Consider the following 2,376-nt stretch of genomic DNA (forward strand, 5'->3'; position numbering starts at 1 on the left):
TTTCCTCTCTGCATGACCTAACGAGATCCCTGTACTCTTCTTGAGTCGCCTGCCCCTTCTTCCACAAGTGGTAAACTCTCCTTTTTTTCCTGAGTCCCAGGAAAAGCTCCCCGTTCAGCCAGGCCGGTTGTCTTCCCCGCCCGTTCTTCTTACGGCGTATGGGGAGAGCCTGCTCCTGAGCCTTTAGGACTTCCTTCTTGAAGATCGTCCAGCCTTCCTGGATCCCTTTGCCATTCAGGACTGTCTCCCAAGGGACTCTCTCAACCAGTGTCCTGAACAGGCCAAAGTCTGCCCTCCAGAAGTCCATGGTTGCGGTTTTGCTGCCTCCCCTCCTTACTTCACCGAGAATCGAGAATTCTATCATTTCACAGTCGCTAAGCCCAAGAAGGCCTCCAACCACCACATCTCCAACCATATTCAAACTGAAATACAGAAATTTCAACTCAAACATAAGAAAAAAAATAACTGAAACTATGATAAACAATTTTCCCAGACAGGCTGTGAAGTCTCCATCTTTGGAGATATTCAAAACCCAACAGAACAAGGTCCTGAGCCACCTGCTCTAGTTGGCTTTGCTTCACGCAGGGAGGGTAGATTAAGTGACCTCCAGACGCCTCTTCCTACCTCAACTATTCTACAAATCAACTGCCATTCTGAACCTATCTATTGACATGAGGTACTCTCAGTTGGTTCATCTTCTTTAAGCTATCCCTCTATAGGTGAAGGGATGTTTTGACTGTTTGGTATTATTCTTGCACTTGTTGGTAAACTTTCTGCTTGTAGACTATTTTTCAGGAAGTGTGCCAGAAAAAAATTTGAAATTTCACCCAGCTGAATTTGATTCACGATATATAGCTTCTTAAAGATTGCTCATCCTGATAACAAATTATGGTCTGCACATGCTAAGCATTACTGATGAAGACAAGAAGAACATCCTTAACAGAATCTACTACATTGATACTGACTTCCTCTTAGATACTCCTTCCCCTTTGTTTTTTCTTCTTCGTAATACTCAGCATATGGTTATCGCAGGCTGGAGTGTAGCATAAATATATGGAGAGATGTGCAACAGAAGGAACCAAACCACTGTGGCACGAAGCTCAACACAATTATAAATAGGTTTCCTGGAGGGGAAATTAGTCTAAGTTGATACCTAGACTGCAATGCAGTCTGCGATCTGTACTGATCAAATGAGTAAAATGGCAGCTGCTGAAAAACTACTAGCCTTTGTTGCTATATGTATTTTAAGTCTGGAGAAAACTTAAAAGCAGAGCAGGTAACAGAATGAGCCAAAACAAAGGAACACAAAACACAGATGATCAATATCCTCATGAGTCACAGATAAACTGTGTAATCCCACTGTCTATGTATAAGACAACAAAGGACTGCTTCTTTTCCATATAAGTATTGGGTTTTGAATAGGAGATTTAAAAAGTGGGGAGGGGAAGCATGCAACATGCTTGAAAGGTACATGTAAATATGCCACCTTTTTTCCTATATATTTATACAAAATAGGCATAGTTAGTTACCTCTCGATACAAAACACTTTCAATAGACTTAAGCTTTGCAGTTGCTGCAGGTCTCATTGCTTCCATGGCTACTCCAGTGAGCTTTGCCTTTCTCTTTTTTTCTAAAGCAATATACAATTCATATAAAAGCTTTGCTGCAGCCCCATGTTGTCCTGTCATGATGTCTTGGGCCACATTCTCGTTAAACTGTACACCAAGGAGGTGAAGCGTGGGCTCCAGGCGAGAAAAATTGTTAAGTTTTGCGTTTGCAACCCTATATGATTAAAAACAACAAAAAAAATCAGAACAGAAACATATTTTCAATTCCAACTTGCTGCAATAAGCATGGTCGTGACATTTATCTCATTGCAAGATAGGAGGGGAAAAAGAACACAGGGGACTTCCTTAAAGTAAAGTGATACACACTTTGGCTTAGGTTTTATGCTGCAGTACATGTAACTGCATTGGTCTACTAGGCATAACTTTTGGAAAAAATAGAAAACACATTGGGTTATATAAATCTTGATACATGCACACACAAAGTGCATCTGACAGCAAAAGCTTACCCCCAATTACAGCTAATTGTATACCATCCACAAAAAGTACAAAGGGTTAGAATGAAGTTTCTATATTTACTGTATCAATCCACTTGAGCTCTAACCAGCCAAAATATAGGAAATTATTAAAAAAGTCTATATAATCTATTAATCCTCTGAACAGTTTGTCATATTTCTTCTCCAATAAAAAGAAATGGACACATGTGTTGGAGTAGTGTTGAAAACAAATACTCAATGCGCAATTTACATTCAAAACTGAAATAGTGGATTGCAGATGATTGTTTCTCTTCATATGTAGATTCTCCTGTGGA

At 39.9% G+C, this 2,376-nt stretch overlaps 1 protein-coding gene across 1 annotated transcript in view; it reads right to left on the reverse strand.

The window, feature by feature from the left end:
* Window positions 1–1,782, reverse strand: part of SPEF2 (sperm flagellar 2) — a gene marked incomplete at its 5' end in the record, with an annotated part of 86,804 nt that extends 85,022 nt beyond the window's left edge. The window contains one exon of the mRNA XM_009329460.1: window positions 1,545–1,782. Within this exon, the coding sequence (XP_009327735.1) occupies window positions 1,545–1,782 (238 nt within the window). The remainder of the gene's footprint in view (window positions 1–1,544) is intronic.
* Window positions 1,783–2,376: the final 594 nt, after the last annotated feature.

This window comes from Pygoscelis adeliae, unplaced genomic scaffold, assembly GCF_000699105.1.
Source record: "Pygoscelis adeliae isolate BGI_AS28 unplaced genomic scaffold, ASM69910v1 Scaffold47, whole genome shotgun sequence".
Taxonomy (NCBI): Eukaryota; Metazoa; Chordata; class Aves; order Sphenisciformes; family Spheniscidae; genus Pygoscelis; species Pygoscelis adeliae.